Source organism: Spea bombifrons, chromosome 3 (assembly GCF_027358695.1).
Source record: "Spea bombifrons isolate aSpeBom1 chromosome 3, aSpeBom1.2.pri, whole genome shotgun sequence".
In the NCBI taxonomy this organism is placed as follows: Eukaryota; Metazoa; Chordata; class Amphibia; order Anura; family Pelobatidae; genus Spea; species Spea bombifrons.
Genome location: NC_071089.1, coordinates 51,767,631 through 51,791,603, shown reverse-complemented (window position 1 = coordinate 51,791,603; position 23,973 = coordinate 51,767,631). Strand labels below are relative to the sequence as shown.

Here is a 23,973-nt window from a genome sequence, read left to right as displayed (position 1 = left end):
GGCGTATACACGGGTTTGTCATTTTACATACTGTGAATGATACTTTTAGGTTTAAACACTTAAAGGCGGGGATATGTTGCATTTGTTTTCTTGGACATTTTCTGAAAATAAAGTTGCCACTAAAAATTGTAATATATTGTAGTTAGGAAGTCGTGAACACCCTATTTACTGTACGTGGCAAAAAATGTTTACAAAAAAAATTAAGAAATGTATATAGTTCAGAGTCTTTAAAGGTTATTAAGTGTTTTTTACGATAAAGTGCTCTTAAAAGGAAAACTGTATAGCAGAAATGACTTTTTGTCATGTTAAAACATTGGGCCTGTCCATCACATGCTGCTTTCTTGAATATTGCAATGTTCTATAGATACTGAAAAGAAAAGCTTTTAAAAAGTCACACTAATAAAACAGACATAATGTAGTATGGTTAAAATTGGACAGTATGGTTTTATTGCCTGTTACCTTCAATACCGGTGTCAGATACATTAAACCAAAACTACTAGGTTATTTTGTAAGTCACAATAAAATACTTCTATCTCCATTGTTGTTTGTTTTTGTTAAGTGTAAACAATTGGCTATCTGTGGCATTATTTGCTGTGTGAGTGTTTGATTGCAGATCACCTCTTAATTTTATTTAAGGATAACTACCATCAAGACTGGGAGCGGTATTCGCAAGTACCAGTATATTAAGCAGTGATTTATGTATATTGTTTTGCCTTGGACCCTGAAAAAAAAAATTGTCATGTTGCCCACTTGAATTGAAACGTTATCATACAAACTTCACCCAAGGTTATTACTGATGTCTAACAAAGTAACTGACACACACCACACTTTCTTCCAATGATCTATGGTGCTATGGAATATGGTGGGGAGATCAAGATGTTCCCTCATCGAGCCTTTTGAGGTGAACAGGAGAGGGCTTTTTTAAATGTCTGGAGTTGATATTAGACACCTGGGGAGTCTGCACTAGAGGAACAGAGGGCTACTGAAGGAGAGGTATTTACAGCCCACGTATAGTGTGTACCAATGTTTAGTCAAACATTTTGAGCACGACTATTGCCGTGCCAGTAGCAATGCCACTGCTGTGACTTTTAACACGAATTGCAATTGGCTGAAAGTCCTACTTATCCAGGTGTTAATGATTCATGGTGATAAATCATGCCAAGTAAAGAGGTAAAACAGGGAACAAGTTGCCGTATTGTGCCACGGTATGGATGACTCAGATTTATGTATCTAGCCGTTACACAAGTACCTAGTAATGTAGACAGCATGTGGGCAGATGCATTATCAGTGAACATAAATTTTAAAGTCACAATATTTACAATATATTTTGCGTGCAGTTGCTTATGTATAGATGAGAGTCCTATCCATTAACCCCTTCAGTCCCCTATGGACGTACTGGTACGTCCAAAAGAAGCATCCCAAGAATCCCCTATGGACCTAACCAGTACGTCCTGCCCTTCTTGCAGCGGCAGTGACACATCCCTCCCGCTTCATGGGACATCAGGCTGTTGTTTGACAGCAATCGGGCATTCCCTTCCTGTGGTTGTGTCACTGCCGACGTCACCCGGAAGGTCGTCGGATATCCGGTCGCTCTGATGAGGCACAGACATTGTGATCTCTATGCAAGTCTGTGGGGACATCACTGGCATTAATAACATGTTCAAGAGGACCTCTAAACATTTTAAAAAAAACATTATATATATATATATATATATATATATATATATATATATATATATATATATATATATATAATATAAATAAAATACAAAAAATAACATAAAAAAGTAAAGATAATTATAAGAAAAAACCTTACATCCCATTGCCCTAACACAACATCTACCCAGTATAACCCTCCAGCCCCCGTTCTCAACCCCTCCAGCCCCCCGTTAAGCCAAAAGCATAAAAATTCTACGAATAATGTACACCTTATAGTATGATCCCTATAAGTGCTGGGAAAGTATGGAAAGTCTATATAAATTAGCTATATCTCAAATCAGGACACTTGAATCGATAAACTTGGAGGGGATTTTCCATCACTTTACCAAATTTCGTGAGGATTCAGAGGGAAAATGTATAAAAAATTAGGTGGTTTTTTTTCTAATTTTTGCTAGTTTTTACTAAATTTCTCATTCTAAATTTTCAGCTAATCATCCAACTATGGTATCAAAAGAAAGCTCTATCTCTCCTTGAAAAAACAATATATAGTTTACATGGGTACACTATTCACAGGAAAAGAGAATAATCGGCTGAACCGGCAAAAATGGCAAAATTGCTCAGGGACTTTAGGTACCAAAAACCTCTGGGATTGAAGGGGTTAAGGGCTGCATGTACAAACAATTCGTCAGTTTGTGACCTCAGACTGGCAGAGTTGGTGGCTAGGCTGTTTCATTAAGCTGAGGTGATGTCCCCATGACAAATTATCATAAATACTGTCTATAGGTGGACTGGTGGGTTAGCCACAGTAGTGGAAAAATCCATGGACCATTGCCTTTTTAATAGAGTCTACCATGGGCTGTCAAATAATTAAGAGGACAGTGAGTGCCCACCACATGTTCTCCACGGAATTTCATGCACACAGACCCATACAACTGATATTTGCTGACTTCAGCCATCCTGGTTTATGACTGTTCAATCTGTAGAAATCAGGGCATGTGGAGACAAGAATATTTGTAATCCATCTGCTATGCATGCATGTTGGAAGCCTCATTGTCTTGTGACTGACCTCCATAGATCCATACTCTTTCCCTGTACTCTTTGATTTAGGTGTGAAGTATAGGAATATAAATCAAACATGAAAGAAACATTTTCCATAAAAACATGACTTTATTGTTGAACATGAATTCCGTTCAGCCTAACCAAAGTCAGTTCAATTAAAATGAAATCAAATACAATAGTGTACTTTCATCAGGTGCAAAAACATTTTTTTAAATGTACTAGTACATCTATGCTGGCAAATATACTCATTTTTATACAACAGTGCAAAGTTTTTGTTTTAGCTCTTCATTTACGTAATTCATTCCTGTAAATGAATGTATTAGTAACACTTCAGAGAGTTTATATTAAAAAACGCTATTATGCTATTTTTCATTGACCTCAAGCGGAATTCCGTAAGTCCATGCAGAACTAAAGATGAGAACTAACAACTCTTAATATTGGTGTACGATTAGTGCAAGCTGAATGGTCCCAACAATATTCCTATTAGCCTCAATGGCACAGGTCATAGCATAACTTGTTTATCCAGAACGCAGAGTCTTTTACTTGCGTACTTGCTGCCTTAGAGACATCTATCAAAAAAAGCAAATAAAGGAAATATCTAGCCATCTAGGTCTGGTTATATGCTTCCGTAACCACTGTGGAGTCTCGCTGAAACGACCCTGTGTTTGAACCAAAGCTATTTCGACTTCCCCAGTCATAATAATCTGGTCCAAAGCTGAAGAAAAAGAAAAACGTGAATATGCATGATTGTTTTGCTCGAAACAGAACAGGTAAATCAAATGCTACCTACCTGCCCTGTACGTTTTGTGGTGCGATGTTCCAGGCTAGGTCATCATCGCTATCATACCGCCGAGGATTGTCAAAAAAATAGGATCTGTGGCTAAAACTGTGGCCAGGAACCATTCCAGAGTTTGTCTGTGAAATGCAAGAGCGATCCAATAAAGTCTACTGAGAAGTACAATTTCAGTTCCAAAACATAAAGCTTTAATATACAATTCTGTATATCCCTAAAACAGTTCAATGTCATTTTCAATGAGTTTTTGAGTCTTATTTATGAAATACATAAACACTAGATGTTATGGTTGCATATGAAACTACAGTTTACCGTTAGTGCTTATAAAGTGCTTATCAGGATATGCTCCTGATCCAAAAGCTTATTAATTTCAATTCCCTTTTGTTTTTTGCAGAAACAGTACATTTCTTATTACCCACAGGAATGAAAAGTTACATTTAGCTACATTTTACCCACCATGTCCTGTGCAGAGTTTCGAACTCGGAAGAAATAGACCACCAAACTTGTTGGCAATAGCTCCCACACAAAGAGAATGATTCCAAAGACGATGTAGCCGGTGTCACCGAGCTTGCATTTTAAATCAGCCTGTGTTTTAGAGAAATGAAATAACATAAGCAGCTTATTGCTAGGAAGATAAAGACACAACTCTGTCATTAATACTAAGTGCTATGAAATATATAAATATATATATATATATATATATATATATATATATATACACCGATCAGCCACAACATTATGACCACCTAGATAATATTGTGTAGGTCCCTCTTTTGTAGCCAAAACAGCCCTGACCCGTTGAGGCATGGACTCCACTAGACATCTCAAGGTGTGCTGTGGTATCTGGCACCAAGTTATTAGCAGCAGATCCTTTAACTCCTGTAAATTGTGGGTTGGGGCCTCCATGGATTAGACTTGTTTGTCCAGCAGATCCCATAGATTTTCGATTGGGTTGTGATCTTGGGAATTTGGAGGCCAAGTCAACACCTCAAACTTGTGGTTGTGTTCCTCAAACCATTCCTAAACCATTTTTGCTATGCTCTGATTTGAAAATGTTTGCAATTTAAAAGGCTAACGCCATCAGGGAACAATGCTTAGGTAGGTGGTACGTGTTAAAGTAGCATCCACATGAATGGCAGGACCCAAGGTTTCCCAGCAGAACATTGCCCAAATCATCACACTCCCTCCACTTCTTCCATTGCTCCATGGTCCAGTTCTTATGCTCACATGCCCCATTGTAGGCCCTTTTGGCAGTGGATAGGGGTTCGCATGGGCACCCTGACTGGTCTGTGGCTACCCAGCTCCATACACAACAAACTGTGAAGCACTGTGTGTTCTGACACCTTTCTATCAGAATCAGCATTAACTTTTTCAGCAATTTGAGCTACAGCAGCTCGACTGTTGGATTTGACTACACGGACCAGCTTGCCCCCCAAGTGCTTCAGTGAGCCTTGGCCACCCATGACCCTGCCGCTGGTTCACAGTTTTTCCTTTCTTGGACCACTTTTGATAGAAACATCTCAGAAGAGCTGCAGTTTTGGAGATGCTCTGACCCAGCAATCACTGCTTGGCCTTTGTCAAGTCGCTCAGATCCTTACGCTTGCCCATTTTTCCTGCTTCATCAACTTTGAGAATGGAATGTTCACATGCTGTCTAATTTATCCCAGCCACTGATGGGTGCCATGATAACAAGATTATCAGTGTTATTCACTCCACCTGTCAGTGGTCATAATGTTATGGTTGATCAGTGTATATATATATCTAAATATAAAAGCAAATCAGTGGATCTTCCTTTCTATCTCTGAAGATGGTTCCATTAGGAACCAGCAGAGGTCTAAGAAGATTTGCTTTACAAAGCCCACAGTTGGCATCACCTGGCCTGACGTACATAAATCGCATTCCCCAAAACCTAAGGCAGGGTATACTCTGCATTTCACTGTTGAGGCCAATTGTAGGGGGAAGTGATGCATTTTTAAGGGGCCAGTAAAGCTGACTGTATTTGTTTCGCTATCCCTGCTGTTCAAGTCCAAGTCTCTCTTCGGTACCTCAAAAATTATACAAAATTGGAAAACCTGGCAACTAAAGCCCCTTTTTATCTTTCTTTCTTAATAAATTTAATTAATGGGTTGCAGTCTTAACTACTGCTACTCAAGCTAGGTTGGTCTTCAGCTCACAGCCTATCATATATTCTGCATGTATTCTGCAGCACAGGACCAACCCGGATTGAGTTAGGTGTTGGAGGACAGCTGCTTAAAATTTCAATCGATGAATCTCCCTCACAGTATCAGAAGAGAATGAAAAATAACATTTTACTTGCCTGGTCAGAAACATTGTACCAGTCATAATCAAATGAGCTGTACCGAGAATCTTCTGACAAGGAGAGGACAACAAAGTTGTAGCAGGCTCTTGATGTGTACAGTAGGATCACTGTAACTCCAATAAATGTGACTTGACACACAGATGATCCCTAGTAAAATATCAGGTTTAATGTAAAACATTGTGTAATACAATCTATAAAGTGCTGAATATATACATTAATTGTGTGTTGGCCATTTAAGACTATTCCAGCAGAGATGCACAAAGATAAGCCTGACTCTCCATTAGTGGTAACCATCTAAATGAAAAGCAGTTGCACATTGAGATGTTTCCTTATTGCAACTACCCTAGTTTCTGCCTTTGGGTACTTGTAAATCTCTAAATTCTGTGCCGACTGCTGCCCTTGCTTTGTCGTATCACAACCAAACCTTGTCCCTGATAGCAGGGATCCAGATTCTTGTGCAACTAATGTTACATCTCAGGTAAGTAGACTAATCGTATGGTTCTAAACGCCTGACCCACTCTTTTCTTTTAAGATGTCCCATTTCTTCTACTTTACTAATCCTGCCTCAGTATATCAGGGCCCAGCACTATAAATGGTATTATACATGTATATCTACGGGGAAGAAAGGTCTCTGCACAGAAGCAAAGATCCCCTGTACCCCTCCTAGACCCAAGGGGTGTAGAGTTGTACAAACTCTGTGCTTGGTCCTAACAACATCCACCTCAGAGTCATGGCAAGTGCCTGCTAAGTTTATCTGTGCAGTACCCAAGTCCTCCATAACATTCCTGCAGCTCCTTGATGGTATTATATACAGTTGCTTAGGGGGGTCCCAATACATATAGAAAACGACAATCAAAATAGGGGCAAAGACTTATCCACATAACATGGCATGGGAACGTTAGTGAACACCTGATTAAAGGTGTTCTTCCTGCAAACACACACATCGGTTCTACTACCTTGTACTGGGCCAGCCTGTATCCAGATCAAAGGATACACAGTAGGTGTGTAAATCCATACCTCTATAACTCTGCCCTTCATAACCCACCACAGCTGTCTGTTATATTACATTTTCTATGTAATATACATGTTCTAGATTGTTCTAATCTGTGAAAAACTAGTAATGTTAACAGTTCTGGCAGTGACAAAAACAATGTGATGCTTAATGTTCCTGAGTGGTGGCAAATTCTATTTTGGGTGCGTTCCTTTAGGTTGTTGCACAATGGAGAGAAAAAAACAACTGGGGGGATGCTGGTGTAAAGTTTTGAAATAGGTTCAAAGTGGTGATATTGCGAAACCACCACCAGTGTCATTACACAAATTTCTGACTAATAAAACAAATGACATTTACAGTATCTCACAAAAGTAAGTACACCCCTCACATTTTTGTAATATTTTATTATATTTTTTCATGGGACAACACTGAAGAAACTCACGTTTGTTGCCAAGGTTTAAACATTAATGGTCAATTAGAGTGTCACATGAAGAGATATTTACAAAAATGTGAGAGGTGTACTCACTTTTGTGAGATACTGTATATGTACTCCTGCATGCTTATGTCAAGAAAAAAACCGGCATTACCTTGGATTCTAAGTAAACGCCTGCCAGTGACATTTTCGATATCTTGTAAAGACATATTGAAAGAGATATTGCACATAGCACAAATAGGGTGTCATTAATTGCAACTCTGATCGAAACGATGACCTCGGTGTTAGCGTCCGCCTTCTTTACAAGTATAGCGCAGGTAAGGTTCACAACCAAGAACACCAAGCTGATAATTAGAAAAGTTAAATTCAAGGGCCACCTGTAAAACAAAACACGCAGATATGTTAGTGTGCAGCACCGAGGTACCTCCTATGGTCCATTTACAAGACTAAAGACTAAAAAGTGGAAGTAGAGCCCACCAAACATTATATAGTAGACACAAAATCTGTTAGTGTACAACTCCCATAACACTTAACCAACCATTTCAACAGCAACTGGAGGGAAAGACAGTACCACAGACATATAAGGACTTTCAGCAAGCTGTATTTTCTGCAAATTAACATTATATACTGTTGGCATGACTTAAAGAGTTTGTCCCCAACGACCCTACTTTGACTACTTTAATACATATTCTTCCAAAAACAAAATAAAATTTAAAGCACCTGACCCCCCCAAAAAAATGTATCCCTGCTGCAGCAGCTGCCCTGCTTCTCCATGGTATGACTATTGTTGCCACTGATTGGCTGCTTGAATCAGTGGCAGGAAAGTACACCCACTGAAATTATTTGGAGCAATTTTTACACATGTTCATGGGGTCTTAATAGACCCCCATCTGACGCGTTCCCTGAGCCAGTGCTGGAGGTGACTAAGAGGTGAGAACACGGACATTTAAAGGGACCACACAGTGTCATAGGATGGCTGGGGTGTCCCTTTAAAATTCCAAGCCAATACTTACTATGCATTAGGGTATGTAATGATGTAAGTACATACCACAGATATTTCCACATTATTTGACTTGATTATGTCAAGTGTTTAAAACGCTAATGTACACATTTCCAAAAAGCAATTTCAACATGAAGGAGCTGGCACCATTCAAAATTGCAAGATAAAGTAGCGTGGAGCACTAAGGCAACACTGTAACAGAGTGGTCCTCAAAAATAAATATATAACAAGACCCCCCTGAGCGCATTCAAAGAAAGTACTCACATTGATTTCAATGGGAGAATTTTCCTGCCAATGAGGGCAGTAACAGGCTATGATTTTTTGGTATTCTAGCTTGAAAATGCCTTAGGGGGTCTGCATAAACCCCATATGCATTTGTCCATTTCTCCACCTGCTTTCCTGATGCTTGAAGCAGCCAATCACTGGCAAGAACCATCAGACCACATAGGAGAAGGGCAGCTGCAGCTACTACTTTGTCATTTCTGGAAGAATGCACAAAAAGCGCATTAATATGACTTCTCGTTTACTGGGTGGTCCATTAAATGTCTAATTTAACAGATTGTTAATATAGCATTTGTAATATTTAATAAGTAACGCAGTAGACAGAAATGTCTACCATAAGATTAGTGCAATTCTAACTAGTGTATACTTTATATATAATTACAAATTCACAGATTATGTATTAAAATGTAGCAAATGTAATGACACACACACACACACACATATATATATATTTATTTATAGTGTATACTTTATATATAATTAATTACAAATTCACAGATTATGTATTAAAATGTAGCAAATGTAATTACACACACACACACACACACACACATATATATATATATAATTTTACACAAGAGAAATGTCTAGCACTCCTGGTGTTATTCATACTGTGGAGAAAAACATAGTTGCATAGTAGAAATATAGCTTTCAATAGTAACTTTTTTTGGTTAACAGGTATAAACCACTTCTAGATGGCTTTATCGTGTAGAGATAAGAAGCAGTCCAGTGACACAGCAATATAAAAACTCCAACGTAGTGTCACAAAAAATTTGAAGCCAGCATTCAAGCATTTTTGAAGCTGTGCTGATTAACCTGGATTTTATTTTAGGTGACATCAGCTTTAAGATAATACAATAATGCTCGGATGGCTTCAACTGGGAAAACCCTTAAATACACCCGCTTTGTTAGAAGCATTTCGTTGTTACACATGAACCAATCCTGTCTAACTTCTCAGTCATGCTTGTAACAAATAAGTGGCAATAAAACTAAGGACATTACACAGAATGATCTGATGAGTACAGTGGTTTTGCAGGCCAGTTCACCTTAGTAAAGTAAAAAAAAAACAAAAAAAAAAAACAGACGTCTGTGTTGGGCAAAATTTCACTCAATCTGTGCTTCCTGGAAAGATGTATATCCATTTTAAGTTAAAGCAGTCAATTCATTCTGGGAGTTCTTCTCCATACCTTCAAATGGTTATCTAGGTCTTTCAGATGCCTGTCTGCATAATCTTATTCACCCAGGGTTTCAGAGATTCATCAAAGCGGCTAGAATAGTATGTGGGGCATTTTCAGATCAGACCGTTACAAAGTTACTGATCCTCTCCCCAAACCCAGTTTTCGAGACTGAGGCCTTTCATATGTTGGACATAATGGCTACTGCTATAGCTCTGAAAGATTGCACTTCAGCGGGTAGATTCTAATCTCCTGGTGGCCTTTTCTGGAAAGTGGCAAGACCAACAGTTGCACAATGGACCACTAATTCAAAAGCACAGCAAGCTGTGGAGGGAAAGCTCCAACTAGGGTTACTGAAGCCTGGGCGCATGATTTCTTTGCCTTCCTAACTAACACGACTCACTAACACACTCACAAACATAACTTTAGCATCATGGTATAGTGGGACATCCCTGCTACCGCATGACACACCAGGCAGGATGCCAGAGAACACTTTATTGGCACTGGACATGGTTTATATAGCCACTTTACCAGGGGAGGGGAGACTGACATACACTTTATGAATATAATTAACACATAACACAATGACAAGGCATACTACAGACAACAATGGCTCCAGACTAATCTCCTCACACATTCAAAAATGGCAAATACACATAGAAATGGAAACGAGTATGTGAATGTACAAAATATCACAATTTAACCCTGTACAGTCAATGTAACATTGCAGTCCCAATATTTTTTTATAAAATGGGGGTCCAGCATCCATTAGGCATACCCACATACCAAGATCTTGGGGACGCAGGGCAGATACCTCTTCAGACATGATATGTAAGACGGTTACATGGAGAAGTCTGCATATCTTCTCAGCCCTGTCTCCTATGCTGAGACAGCCTTCGGGAAAGAAGGCTTTGTTTTTGATGGATTTGCCATATTTGCTATACTCTGTACTCTTGTACTGCTGCCAGGGATGACAAGTGAAAGCTGGAATTGTGCTTACAGATAATTAATTTTCCGTCCTCATTTCCTGGAAGAACTTGGTCCTATGCAGTAAATAAAGCATCTTTCTTTTTCAATTGATTTTCTGCTTTGGCTTTTTAATTTATACATGGGGGTATAGGGAAGGGATCATTTATAGGTTTGTGCCTGACTGCTTATTTTATCACCAGGAAATGAGCAAAGAAAAGTAAGTGGAATTATACCCGTTATCTGAAATAATCGTATTATTTGTAGGCAACAGCTCTCACCTGTACTTCAGTAGCTCCGGAGAATATTTGGATTTGGCTTTAAAAATAACCTGCGAAATAAAAAAAGACACGGATTATGTGGATATTAATTGTATCAAATTACACTTCACACATTTCTACATTTCTTTTATTGCACAGAACTGTACCTTATTTACATAAACTACATGGTATAATGTTTTTTTCCTTACACATTCTATTCATTGCAAGGCCTTTAGCTTTTAAATCCTGTCCTTATGTTAAATGGATAAGGACTTCTTGACATGGAACTGATGACATGTTCCAAATCCATTGCCGTAACATTTCTTATTCACAGATAGATCTGTAAAATATTAAACACCCCTGTGACTACACAAATACTTTCACGTACACGCAAGCACATGACAGCAACAAATGGTAGCATGTACAGATACTTTAAATCCCATAATAGCGACATGTATTTCTCTAAATCATTACGTAGCATAGTACTTCTGGCCTGACGTGTTTCAACCTGCCAATAATCAGGAGCTAAAGATTATTTGTTCCATATCTGGAGATTTATAGCTACGTTCAGAACAACAACAACTAATGGTTTAAAAGAGGATGCCTTTACATGATGATATTCATCATGGAAACATAGTTTTAACTTCCATAAAGGTCCACTTAAACACTATTTGTATATTGAATTTATACTGGAATTGATTTTGCAGCCCCTTTAAGAAAATTTTGGTCTGCCTTATGTAACTCCTCCTCCAGCTGCCTCTGCTAAAAGAAGAGAGCATACCTCAGTATGCTCCTTGCACATGCTCCTAGTCAACAGGAGCTAAGAAGATGGTCAGTCTCTTAATGGATCAATGTTCCGACATTTGCTAGTTTAATGTTGCCTTGTCTAAAACTGTAAATGGGCCTATAACCAAAAGAAGCATTACATATTGTGGAACAATGCCCAGAACTAAACATGCTTTTATCATGCGCCTTTGGATCTGTAACTTCAAGCCAAAGTCATTTTCTCCAGGTACACTTCAGTGCACTTGATATGTGGGCAAAGTAGCACATGTACAAAATGAACACCAAAGCCCAAATAGCAGTCTGATTAAATTAATACCTTGGAAGTCACTTCTTGTAGAAGCCGAGATGCCAGGGCCTGGATCAATTAAATTATCTTCCTATCTTTAGGAACTAGTCAGCAACTCAACAATGGGGAGAGATAACTACATTTGGAGGCATAATCATACAATTTTTTAAAGAGACGCCTGCTCTCATGGCCGGTTGTTAATACATTATATATATTGATTATAAATCTGTAAAAAATATGACCTATTATATTAAAATAACAAGTAGAGACTAGATAGCATTACGAGGTAGTAATAGATACTTGTAGACGTATGTTCTATTGTGTATTAGGTATTCTGGTGTTTATATGAGAAAAATATTTACATTTCCATGGCACGTAAATTGCTTTTGTTTGTATTTCCTATAGGCCGACTTGCTAAAAAAATAAATGATATCATTTTCGTGCATTTTCAGCTATTTAATTTATTAGCAGAAAACAAACTGTTTTTTTTCTTCAATCTCACATTATATGAATGCCTTAGAGGGGATCTTAACTTATCTAGGAATATAGAGCTATATACACACATACACACAACAAAAAAATTGCAACTAGCGGGCATTATCACAAATCAGTTGTTGCAGTTTATAATTACAAAGGCTTCTTTATTGAATCAGACATACACTGTTGGTGGACAATGATATGCATTCAGCAACAAATGTGTGTGGGAGACAAGAAAATGTCAGGTTAGTATCTTTTAGACTGTGACATTCACATCTTAAAGGAGCAGTCAAAGCCATGTATAAAGTGAAGCAGTATGAAGCAGAACCACTGTGTATATCAAACCGCAGTTTCGGATTATATTGAGAAATTATGTAGCAAAACAAGATAAGTAAATGCACTATTTACATAGAAACGCTATCCCATTGTCTCTCTCTCATATATATATATATATCATCCCTGTATACCAGCTGTCCCCGCTAGACACCAGGGAGTCTGTGGATGCATTGGTAAGTCGGGATGGGTGGGGGGTCAGAGTAGCATATCTATAAGTAAGGTGCATTATGAATTAAGGGGGGACCTTAAAATGGCTATTTCTTTTCCAAATTTTTGTTTGTATATAACATATTCTTAGTAAATGCATAAGAGATACCAAAAATGTTAAAATACATGTATTCCTGTTCATTAGATAAAATTCCTGTTTTACCATTCCACTATGTATTTTTTCTTTAAAAATACATTTTTCTTTAAAATAGCACCAAGCTATAAGGGTGCGGCCTATAATCGAGCCAATAACACATATTATATGTATATATTAAAGTAGGAGCACTCACAGGACTTTTATAAAATGTAAGTATATATAATTATTTTTAATCCAATTATTAAAATGTAAAATGTTAATGATTTGCTCTCAAGACAAAAAGAAAAAAAAGAATGAATGTATTTTAATCTTACCCGTGGCATTTAATTGAGAGTGTTTGGAAACACTGTTATATTGAGAATTCACATAAAACACGAGGGATTTTCCAAGTGATTCAAAGAAAGTCAATTGAGTGCAGTAAAAAAAAAAAAAAAAAAAAAAACAAACGCAAAGAAATTCTTACAAAACAGTATGTTCCTGATTTCACTTCCTTACAAATGTATGAAGAAGTCTGTATATTTATATATGGTGCTACAGATCAAAGACACAAGGGAAAAATGTATAAAAGAGAACACTTGGATCTAAAAGGGCGCACACACACATTATACATATTATATTATATATACACATATATACATTATATATATATATATACACACATACACATACACACACATACAGCAGATAAGATTTTTTGGCGCATCTATTCTGCCTGTTTTATTTTAGATCTTAATCAGTTATTGATCCTTGTCTTAGATTCAGGATAGCTTTATGCTTACTGTATTATTATGGCCTCTACCACTCCTGATGGGAGGCTGTTCCATTTATCTACCACCCTCTCCGTAAAATAATGCACTTCAGATGACTCTCAGCGAGCATAACTTAAGTTATGTAAGTTTTCCATACCATGATGTTAGCCTCACAAAGATAATAGCATTTATAATGGCGAACTATTCATATTTATAATAAAACAGTCAAATTTTGCAGTCAGTATAGCCCATTGAATGGAAATACCCTCTCACTGAGTGTATATGATTTAAATCAATATGGCTGCTTTACATTTTTAAATACAATTCTAACATTGGTGGTTATGAACTGTAGGTTTAGTGATCCTGCTCCTCCGAAGGTGCAATAATCACTATTCAGTCTTTAATTAGATTACACCTCAAGATTGGCATGGTTGCTGGGTCACAGGGGGTAAATACATAAGAACATGGGTCCCAGAGATTCCATGCCATGTCTCAGCTATATGTCAAGAGACCCTGGAGACATAGGAGACCATAACCTGTCCAGATGATGTGGAGTGAATGAGAGCTTTTGAAGGACACTTTTAGGGTTCTAATAGAGGCTGGGGGTAAACTGGTCTCACACAGAGATACATTGGGATGGTACAAAACATCAACATAGAAGTTTATGTACTTCACAGCCAGTCTACATCTATGGACAAGAACCTTCATAACAAGTCAGGGCAGCCTACTTCTAGTACTTTCACAACATGAAGTATTTACTAAACATAGAAAGCAAAACAAACCCCAAATGATTCTGAATCATAACTGACTATGTTGTCCGAAAAGTAACAAGTTGAGATAGACATCCAGAAACTGCTACTAATGTTTCAGGATTTTCGGTAAAATGCAAATGAAAAGCTCAGATCACCCAGATAACCTACGGAGATGCAATTGTTGTGCAGAGGACCTCACTGGCCACCAGGGAAAAAAATGATTGTGACTGTACTTTTGGTCCTTACCCTGGCAAAGTAGAGGTTCATGAGTGTCAGGGTGAAGAACTGAAGGCAGACTGGGAAGCAGTAGAGCAGCCAGAAGGAGAAGGCTCCCAGTGTGTTGGCCTCCACAAAGTTCCTGAAGTAGAAGGAGAAGAGCACAGCCCTGAGAGAAGCCCAGAGCAGGCAGAGGAACAGGAAGACGGTCTGGTAGCTGAACCTCTTGTGCTTGTAATGCAGGACCAGCCATAGCTGCACATAGACGAAGACGAAGAGCAGCAGGTAGAAGACGGTGTAGACGGTGGTCAAGCCCAGAGTCACATAAGGGGGGACCGCAGGACTCAGAGTAGGGGGAAGAGAGTCGTTTCCAAGGGGCCCCATTTTCCCGGGCTCTTATCCAATTCTCGGAAATTCAGTGCCGATAGAGAAGCTCCTTCGCGGGGTGGCCGCCGATCCCCTCAGTCATGTTTGTACAGTAGGGAATAATTCGGAAATAAATGTGAAAGTAGAAGAGACGGCATTTCCTGGTTCTGGGCTTGGTGACGAGCAGAAGCACATGATCAGTACGCTGCGGGACACACAGAGGGCTGGCTCAGCAAGCACGGGCGCCGCACTCGCACTTGAAACTACTGGAGCTTCGTTTTATTTGTCTCTGGTGACCCTAAATGACCAGATCTTCTCTCTATTGCAAGCAGACAACTGTTATATATATACTCCGGAGGCCTAATGCATTGGAATGAACACTTTTTCAGGACTGGCTAGAATACTCTATGCCAGTACACAGCCTTTGCAGCCACATACATGGAATAGTGCACATCGTCCCCAAGTACCAAATATCTGACTGTTCAACAGGACAGGCTTAAAATATTTTCTAGCTCATGTTAAAAAAAAGCCCACCTCTCTTCCTTATTGCTCTCCATGTTATTAAATGTGTGCAGATGGCACCCCCTGTGCTTGGGGTACACTGGTGGCGCCTTCAGATGCTGATCCCAGTACAGATGCTGATCCCAGTACAGATGCTGATCCCAGTATAGATGCTGATCCCAGTACAGATGCTGATCCCAGTACAGATGCTGATCCCAGTATAGATGCTGATCCCAGTACAGATGCTGATCCCAGTATAGATGCTGATCCCAGTATAGATGCTGATCCCAGTACAGATGCTGATCCCAGTAGATGCTGATCCCAGTACAGATGCTGATCCCAGTACAGATGCTGATCCCAGTTCAGATGCTGATCCCAGTAGATGCTGATCCCAGTACAGATGCTGATCCCAGTACAGATGCTGATCCCAGTATAGATGTATTGCCTAGATGCTGCTGAATGTCAGCCCCGTTGTTTTAAAGGGGCACTTTACTGTTTCCGACAGCCTCTCTAACTTAAAATGCATCATACAGTACTCTATAAGTACTTTAACCCCTTAATGACAAGACTGTTTCTTACTCGTAGTACACTTTGGCACAATGGCTCTTTTAACATTTTTCCAGTGTTGCTGTTAAGCTGTAATTTTCTTTTTTCTCATTTTGTGCACCCACACACACATTATATATTGTTTTTTTTTCAGGACAGCCAGGGCTTTCTTTAGATACCATTGTTTTTATCATATCATCTAATTTACTATTAAAAAATTCATAAAATATGGTGATTTTTTTAAAAAAAGGTCTTTTTCTTACTTTTATTTGAAGCATCTGCAAAATACCCAATGTTTTTATTTATTTTTTTTTTTTGCTTTTTTTCTGCATGTTCTAGGGCAATAATTATAAGTGGCGTTTTAGCTATTTCAAAACCATTTTTTTCAAATCTGGTCATTCTGCCCTATGTCCTAAGTGGGCTATCTTGGAAGCCGGCTAATTCGATTTTACCTCATCAAACCATATATTTGTGAAAACAATACACCCCAAGTTATTTCAAATGCTGTTTTTTTTTTCAACCCTTTCCATGTAGGGAATTGTACTTCAGGCATGAATTGATAGCTCCTGGTATATGCCTCTATCAAACAACACCCCAATATGTGTTCAGCAACATCTCCCGAGTACAGTGATACCCGCCATGCTTGGCTTTGTTGGGTTGTTTGGGAGGTAAAATGCCACATTTGGGAAGTGCACATTTTTTTAACTTGGAGCTTTTTCAACTCTGTACTATGTCCTATTTGGGCCATCTGTGAAGTCGGTCATTTTAATTTACCCCATCAAACCATTTATATTTTTGCAAACTAGACACCCCAGGGTATTTCAAATGCCAGTATTTTTTTTTTTTGGCCAGTATTTTAACCCTTTCCATGCACTAATTTTACCACCAGCTTTTGTAAAAATTTGGTACTTTTTGGTGCTTTTTTTCTCACACACGTTGTACTTCAGGTATGAATTTACCACTCCTTACCACTCACTGTCACACAACACCCCAATATGTGTTCAGCAACATCTGGGTACAGTGATACCACCCATTCATGGGTTTGTTGGGTTGTTTGGAGCTAAAAGGCCACATTTGGGGGTGCTTTTTTTCCATTTTGATTAGTCTGTGCCTATGCCTTATCTTTGAACCAAGTAGACACCCATTGGGTATTTGAAATGCTTATATTTTAACGCTTTCCATGTAAGGATTTTTGTTACAATACAGTACTAGCATGTTAGCACTTGCTCAGAAAAAGAAACTATTTTATTTATTTTATTATTTTTGGACTTGGTTGATCGCCTTCTAATCTTTTAAAATGTTGACGCCTTGGGGAGGGGCCAGACATGACCCCTGATGCAAATCTCGGTGTTGCTGAATGTCTCAACATTGAGGCATTACAGCAACACCATTTAAGCGAAGAAAGCAATTGTAAATCACTTTCTAAGCTTGTTTAATGCCAGTACGTGCCAGGCATGTCATTGGTCGTTAACTGGCCGTGTTTGCATGTCGTGACTGGGACGTCATTGGTCATTAAGGGGTTAATATGCAGTCTTCAAAACAGAAATAAATACTTTCCTTAGGTGGTAACTGCAGCTGTGCAACTTCTATGATGCTTGCAATCCCTGAGGGCTTAAAAGAAAAAAACAAGAGGGGAGAGAGACCAGCCTTGTCAGGTGTCATCTGCAATCTTAAAGGGTTCACAAAGCAATCCCATTTAACTTAATGTTAGCACTTGCCACAGATGCAGGGGTAGGGAAAGTGTCTGTACAGGGACACCAGTGTCTGTCACAAGGCTTGTGTATGATATTGTTGCTTATGGGGCATTTAGTATAATGGCCTTCACTGAGAATGTTGTTACCTACCCCTGCACACACCTGTATAAGGTCTCAAACAGAGTTCATCAAGTAGGAGGTGACTGGCAAAAGTAAAATCACTTGCAGGGATGTGTGTTCAAATCTCCTTCATGAAAAATAGATAGGGAAGAGGCAAATTAATATGAATATGAATATGAAATTAATATGAATGATTCAGCAGAATACCCCATGCATTTTCACAAGGGACACAACATACATTTAAAGGGATCGCTCGGCTATCACATGCATTAAAGTGCATATGATGGCTGGACTGTCCCTTTAGTACTGAACAAATGTCTTCTTTACAGTTGCCAAGCCAGCAGCACTGACCAGTGTCATTGAATTAGCGCTAACCTAAAGGGATTTAGATGACAGACACTGCAGGAGGGATCCTTCTGTGTAACATATTAGTTATCCTGCAGGGTGCCTCTTTACAGACCTTTTTCAGTCCCTTGCTTTCTGATCACGGTGGCATCTGCCGAAAGAACAAGATAAATTTTTTGCCTCTTTAATGGGGCCCCAGTGATGTCACTCTGATATGTTCTGGTGGGTGGAACCCACTAGTCACTAGACAGGTCCCTATAATCATGTGTGTTTATGGTCAGGTGTGTGTAAGGGTCCTGGGAGGGAGGCTAACATTAGCTGCTGCTGTGGACTACTCTTCCAATGATGCTCAGCCAGCATTATGGTGAACACCTGGCTGGCTGAGAATCATAGGAATTTTAGTTCACAGCTAGCATCTACAGCTTTACTGTTGCTGCACTTCCCATGACACTCAGCCAGCATCATGAAAGTAGTATGTCTGGCTGAGCCTCATGGGAATTCAATTCAGTGTGTTGGTTATTTTTAATATGCATGACTGTGCTGACAAAAACAAAGTGTGTTTTAAATGGCGATGCAAGCCCGACATTCACATTTTGAAATGTTGGGAGGTATCCCATACACAACACACCCAGCCACACACTCACTTTCCAGTGATTACCTCTCTGTGTCGGGTAGCACTGCTGCTCCTATACAGAGGGAGATGCCGTACTATTAGATTGATGTCATGTGACCCTGCTAAGCACCTACTGGCCTGGTCCATTAACAGTGGATACTGGGGCTTAAAAATGTATCTGTCGAGGCAATAACTGTGGCTTTGGCGTGGCTTTAAAATTGCTAGTAGGTGAAAAGCCAAACATATTTAAATTTCTCTTAGCTATATTACAGAAATCACAATTCGGTTTATGTATGTGACTGATGCAAAGTTTGAATAGTGTTCTTTTGATGCATGATGCATCTACTGAAAAGTACATTTTACTATAGATATATTGACTAAAAGGGTGCCAATAATTGTGGCACACATATATTTAACATTCTTTTATATACCTGTGTTGTGTTTGCAATTGTTTGATATTTTAGTATAAGAAACAATCAATCAAAGGGTTAAACAACAAAGACATTTTTTTCACAGCCTTCTTTGCTCATATTTACCAAAGACGCCAATATTTGTGGAGGGCACTGTATAAAGTATTACATATAAATACAATATATGATTCCAGAAAAAAAATATATTGTAGGGGGTTTCAGTATGGTGAAAAATGTATTTTTGTATAGATGTTGCCCCTTATAAATTATAAAACTGCCACTGCAGTTATCCTACATTAAAAATGCTTCCACTCATCATTCATTAAAATATTTTGAGCTTCATTTTACATCACTTTAGAATAATACATTTATGAAGTAAAATTACATATATGCTGCCCATATTCATAAATTATGCAAATGAAAGACGACATTATAGTTTCCCTACATCACAAAAAAGCAACACGTTTCTGATTATGGTTATGCAAGTGTACTACATGACCACAAGATGGCACTAAATCATATAATTACTATAAATTATTGTAAATTGATATCCAGGATACCTTTGTTTTCTAAAAAGTAATATTCCTATCACACTAATGCATAGTCAAAGACTTATTGCCATTGTTCCGGGCCACTGGCATGTTGTGGGTGGTCCGCTAGAATCTGTCCCCACTATCTATTTTTTTCAGGCCTCGGGTGTTATTTTGGTACATACAGGAGAAGTGTGACTGTCTCCATGACTGGGAACTTTAGATGGTTAGCCCTAGTTTGGAGGAAAAACCAGGTTGCCACCCTGCCACTCCAGCCCAGGTATGATTACCATGCACGTCTGTCACAGCATTGTCACTGTAAATGACGCACAGTCCTTTTAGGTCAGGTACTCATGGACAGGCCAATGGTTCCTTCTTGGAGGAGAATCGTATTTCTATATTGTATGGCCAGCGACAGATTAAAAAAATATTGCTTGGTGCTGCAGTTGGTCCAAACCTTTTCTAGCATGAGACCATCAGATGTGAACTATGCCTTGTTTAAAGATACTGATTACAGCGGCTTACTTTTCACCAACAATTTAGTGTAGAACTTTACATAAAGAGGTAATCAAAGTGAACATCTGGAGGACAGCAGGCACTTTTCTACAGCCAATGAGAAAAGTATATTTTTCAAATTATTACCAGAAGGACAAAATGGGAAATTGCAAGGCCCATGTATTCAAAAGGGCCACATTCTTTTTTATGACATACAAAGTATGGAAAAAAGTTACTATGATTGTTACTTTTTTTGATAGTTTTGGTAATATATCCAGTGCTTTTTTTGTAAAAAATTAAGTTCCGGTACTCATACATACACACACCTTCTCCCTTTCTGATCCTTTACCCATACACAGACTCACCTCTGCCTCCTGCTTTGCCGTCATCTAAATGCCCCCTCCTCACCAAATTTCCACCCCTCCAAAGCCATAAAAAAAAAGAGAAAGATCCATGATCTCTCCAACCGTCCTTGTTTCTTCAGTGGCAGGATGTCCAGTCCAGACTCTGGAGCGAGCTGGAAGGATGATTGAGACCTTGCCAACCACTGGAGGTGGCTGGCCAGTAAAAACCTTGAATATATAAAGAATCACTGATATAACCAATAAGTGTGAACGCTAAGACAGTTGCCATGGGTGCATAACATGTCAGTGTGTGAGTTGCTGTTAGCATAATTATGTGTAAGTATGGTGTTAGCATGAGTGTGCCTTAGTATTTGGTGTCAGTCAGTGTATGTTGCTAGAGTTTCAGGGGTAAGCCTAGGGTTAGTGGTGCAAGGGAGAGGAGATAGATGATAGGGTGTATATGTATGTTTAATTGCATGGTGTTAGAGTGAATTAGTGCAGGGAACTATTCTGGCCTGGAGCAACTAGGCCAACAGCTGCATGTCAAGGAAGACACAGCCCCTCTGCTGTACACCCTTTTGGGTGAGCAGGCTCCCTATATCCCTATAGCACCACTGCTCATTAAGATAGCTAAAAAAGGAAATCACTCATCTGCCCAACCAGCCACCTAACACTATGGAGGACCTTGCCAAGTCAGCATAGCCTTCATAGTTAATTTCTGCTTGGTGCCGCAGCAAGTGGTGCTGCCCTGGGTCAAGCCTATGGCATCGCCGAAGGTTAATATGGTCCTAAGTAGGTGTTAGCGTGGCTTTGCCTATTAGTATATGATTGAACCTAGGCACCACCAACCTTATGCTGCCCCTTACTAGCCATGCCTCCTCAACTCCAGCTGTGACATCCCCTGATACTTGGTCGCCTAGTGATTGCCTAGTTCACCTATATGGTGGGGCTAGCAGAGTGCAACCATTCAGAACTATTGGGAATCACTTTTTGCTTTCAGCTGTCTTATTTCAAAGCAAAGTAATAAAAAACCCCATAAATTATATATCCGGGCCTCTTGGTTTTAGGTAGTTTGCCGTAGATTTCACACGACAGATATGTTTTTATCTTATTTTTCTTTGTTTTGATTTGCATTATAAGAAACATCTAGTTACCATTAATTATAATCAAAATGCCAAATTAGCATCAAACTTTAATCTCTGGCATAGTAAAAGTACTCAGCACAGCATGATGAAAAATGGTGGATGCTGCTATTCATTAGATGCTGTTCAGATGCATGTGCCTGACAACTCTGTAAAATATAATTAGGGATGACTGCACATTTTTGCCTGTGCTGTGTGTAGTTTGATGGGGTACTGCAAGGGGAAACCACGGCAAGATGAAAATGCCTGTGTTATGTGCAGCGGCATCATCCTCACGCAAAGTGAATTTTATGAGATCGGTCTATACTTTTTTACTCTACCAAACAAAGCTTTTATGTCCTAACCAGGCTTTTTGTTTTCTCTTCAAAAAAAAGCATCTTAGTTACTTAACATGGACTCTTGTTTTTACTTTGGTCATCGATGTTCTACAACAGTCTCCATGTTGTTGCTACATTACTCCAGGGCTGAATTTAACAAGTTTTGTGACCATCTGTCACCTTGTTATTTTCCAGACATGGTGGTGATCTCTTCAGAAGTTTTGTGGATCCTCTGAAATGCGAGGCAAGTTTCCTCTGCACTGGGAAGTTGGTTTCTGCTTACGGAGGAGACTTGTCTAGCATCTCAGTTATAGCCCGTACTTATAGTAAGGATTTGTTTCTTATTTTTAATGACAAAAGAAAGCTAAAATATGAGACACTTTTAAGTGATGACTCAACACGGGGCAAGTGTTCAGTATGGGCTTAACACAGAACCCTGCAGCCTTTGAGGTGCAAAAGGGCCCCCTGGTCTCAGGGATCACCGGAGGGCAAGCTAGCTGTTCTTAGCTGAACTAATTTAAGGTTTTTTTTTTGCTCCTCCATAAATATACTCGTAACAGTATTCTAAGCAAAAACATATGCAGATTGTGAGCATTTAATGATGAACAAAAACTCCATAAACCTTGCTATAGGGGAAACCGGAGCCTTGTAAGTTCCTTGCCGAAATCAAATGTTTTATCTCATGCCTATACTACCAGGAAAAAATATGTTTGGTTTTTTTATTTATTTAAAATGAAGTTATCCAAAACCTCCTTAACAATATTCAATGAAAATCTGGAGGATGAATGAATCAAACATCTTTGTGAAAAGAAGGATAGCGAGACAGAGACAATAAATAAATCTACTATGAAGTAAACGGTTGAAAGCATTATATGTTTCACCTTAACATGAAAGGCTGATCAAAATGTACTCACATAACATATGGTTAAAAAGCAAAACAAAGTAAATAGATTAAATCACACATGTGGTAAACAGTTAAACATCACAACATAAAAATCTCAAAATTGTAATCACGGTCTCATACAATTGTTTCTCAGGCAAAACTTTAAATATAACGTGGGGAGTCATGTGTGCATCCTTCATTTTTATGAGTGCTATATGAACCCCAATCTGGCTTGAAAATTGGAATTGTCATGTTGAAAACAGGGCAGTTGGAAGGTATGCGTATGTTTGAGGCAAGAACACAATGGAAATACATGCGGCCACACAGTACAGTCTTATGCTGTCAATGAGAGGTTTCGTGTGTCCAGTCAGCAGCAGCAGCACACTGAAGAGCTCGATCAGCTGCACAAGGGATGGTTGTGGTGGGAGGCACACGGGGCACAGATTATGGTGGGAGTTACAAAGGGTAGGGCAATTGGCTATCACCAACTTGAACAAAAAGAGTAAATCTTACAGTTCTGGACTTCAATCAATAATTGGAAGCACCTGCCTAGGAAATGATATCCCATGAATTCTCTGTGCCTCCACTCTGCACCGATATATAATTGACTGTTTTCAACAAAACAAAAAGAAACCTAACAAAATGGCTGCCCTCTTTCTGTCTTATAGCTCCTTATACACTTCACTATGCACCACTGGTATATTCTGGTGTAGACCAACTAGGCCAAGGATGGAAGATCTGGAGGGAACAGTCCCACTGCCAGAGAACCAGGAGCAGATAACAGTGCTACTGTTCAAGGAGTCTTCTTAGTATGTACCCAGCA

General features: G+C 39.0%; 1 protein-coding gene across 1 annotated transcript; it reads right to left on the bottom strand.

The window, feature by feature from the left end:
• Positions 1-2,806: 2,806 nt before the first annotated feature.
• Positions 2,807-15,419, bottom strand: GPR137B (G protein-coupled receptor 137B). Its single transcript, XM_053460615.1, has 7 exons — positions 14,875-15,419; positions 10,960-11,009; positions 7,410-7,632; positions 5,829-5,978; positions 3,968-4,096; positions 3,509-3,633; positions 2,807-3,433 (listed from the first exon to the last, which is right to left on the bottom strand). The coding sequence occupies exons 1-7, from the start codon at positions 15,226-15,228 to the stop codon at positions 3,325-3,327; spliced, it is 1,140 nt and encodes a 379-aa protein (XP_053316590.1). The 5' UTR covers positions 15,229-15,419; the 3' UTR covers positions 2,807-3,324.
• Positions 15,420-23,973: the final 8,554 nt, after the last annotated feature.